The sequence below is a fragment of the Opisthocomus hoazin genome, chromosome Z, assembly GCF_030867145.1.
Source record: "Opisthocomus hoazin isolate bOpiHoa1 chromosome Z, bOpiHoa1.hap1, whole genome shotgun sequence".
Classification (NCBI taxonomy): domain Eukaryota; kingdom Metazoa; phylum Chordata; class Aves; order Opisthocomiformes; family Opisthocomidae; genus Opisthocomus; species Opisthocomus hoazin.
The window spans coordinates 63,705,037-63,707,101 of NC_134454.1; the positions used below are offsets into that span (position 1 = coordinate 63,705,037).

General features: G+C 40.1%; 1 protein-coding gene across 3 annotated transcripts in view; it reads left to right on the plus strand.

Moving 5' to 3' along the window:
* PDE8B (phosphodiesterase 8B) overlaps window positions 1–1,527 on the plus strand; it is a 90,008-nt gene extending 88,481 nt beyond the window's left edge. For 2 of the 3 annotated variants that reach the window (XM_075410684.1, XM_075410685.1), the window contains exons 21-22: window positions 764–893; window positions 1,412–1,527. In XM_075410684.1, coding sequence (XP_075266799.1) covers window positions 764–893; window positions 1,412–1,527 — 246 coding nt within the window. The remainder of the gene's footprint in view (window positions 1–763; window positions 894–1,411) is intronic. The other variant, XM_075410687.1, reaches the window with a different exon arrangement.
* Window positions 1,528–2,065: the final 538 nt, after the last annotated feature.

A 2,065-nucleotide genomic window follows, 5' to 3' on the forward strand; every position in this document is an offset into this window, starting at 1 on the left:
AAGAACAAGGATCACTTACATTGCATCTCCCTAGCTGTCAAGGTATCATGACCTAACTTTAAATTGCCAGTCTTAGGCACTAGCCTACTTGCAGTAATGTGGGGTGCTGAGAACCGTTCTGCTCTTCATTCACCTCATCTGGTCATTTCGGGGACTGCTCTGCTCCCAATTCCAACATGAGGTGCCACCTACACTACTCTAAATGATCTCTGTAATTAAATTCTAAGACTGTTGATGTGATCGGCTTCTCCACCATAGTGAGCGCAACAAAACCAGCCCTCTTCCAGTTGTGGACACAGAGTTGAAGGGTACCTCTTACTTCTATTCATCTTATAACCCGATACAAGAAGAGAAAGTAGCGACAGCAACATCCCTCTTACTTAAAAGACAAATGGTGTGAAACAGACACTAGAGATGTGGAAAGAAGGAGAGATCAAACCCGTCCTCTGCTAAAGGACTCTGCAACCCCAGTTTCCATTTTTAGCTGTCATGCCCCAGTCACCGGAAAAAAACCATTCTGTCTCGCCAGAGCTAAGAGCAACTACAGCACTACAGTAATAGAGTACTTGTGAAAGGGAAGAGATGTTGATTTCAGTCCCTACTCCAGATGAAATAAAGCAGAGGAAACTAAGGCAGTTCACCTCAGGGGTACTAAGGTTTGTTTCAAATCTCCTACTGCAATTCATCTAATCCCCTGGCGTTTGCTACTCCAGCATGAAAGGCAGAAAAGCTCTGGGGGCTAACTGGAGTTTTGTTTTCTTAGACTGATGAAGAGAAGAGACGGGGTCTGCCTGTTGTAATGCCAGTATTTGACAGAAACACCTGCAGCATCCCCAAGTCTCAAATTTCCTTCATTGATTATTTTATAACAGATATGTTCGATGCATGGGATGGTAAGTACTTCTGCTTTTTTCTTCCTTGGTCTGAGGCAGATTTCCACAGACTAAAATGAATAATCTCAAGCTGGCCCCAAGTCCATTTTTTTCCAGCAGCAGTACCCATATATAAGAAGTACAGCATAAGATGTAAGCAATGATGCTGCTGAAGTCCATTTCACTGCACACACCACCAGCTTTATGAAAGTTGAGCACTTAACCAGACAATCTATGCAAAAGGCGGCAGGAGTAATGACTTAAAACTAAGCTTTTTTTCATCTAGGTCTTTTTTTTCCTTTAGCAACGTATTTCTTCTGAGCAGAAGAAACTGAGATCACAGCAGCTGCATGCTAGCAGAATTTAATAAAGTTGCCATACTTTAAGAAACATATTTGCTCGAAAGAGAAACACTGAAAAAATCTTTCCCTTTTTAGCATTAGTTTACAGCTGATGGAAGGAAAGAGTAGGAGAATGCCAATTTCAGGTGAGGCTGGGCTATGTTCACATAGTACAACTGTTGCTCCTGTTCATTGCAGCATTTGCACATCTGCCTGTTTTGATGCAACACTTGGCTAATAACTACAAACACTGGAAAACACTGGATGAGTTAAAGTGCAAGAGTCTCAGGCTCCCATCAGAAAATAACAACTGACACTAAGGCAAGAAAAACAGACCTCTTGATATACCAGTTTCACTGTGAATCACTTACTGACTTAGCTACAAGAGGGATAGCGTTTCCTTTCCAGTGAAATTAAGACTGTGTGGCAAGAAGGAAATATTTTATTCATCACTTTTAAGCTTATCTGAATCCTACAGAAAAATGTTTTCAAAAAGGCCACATAATCCACATATGAATAATCCACCGATGAGAAAGTGCTCTTTAGAAATAACATTTTGTGCCAGAAAAATGTACTTCTGAAACTAATTTTTAATACTGAACATGCATTTGTCAGATCTTGTAACTGATATAACTGTATTCACTAACACAACTGTTTCTCAGAAAGGGGTAATCTAGTCACCAGTAGAGTAAGAATAGGTTGACAAATAAGGATAAAACCTTCCCACTTACCTAGCATAAATTTGCTCCAATTCTGTCTATGTTCTTCAGCTCTCTGAATCACAGTGCTAAAGAGAACATGTACAGTAGAACAAGTAACCTCAATAAATTGGATACAGTAAAAAAAACAAAC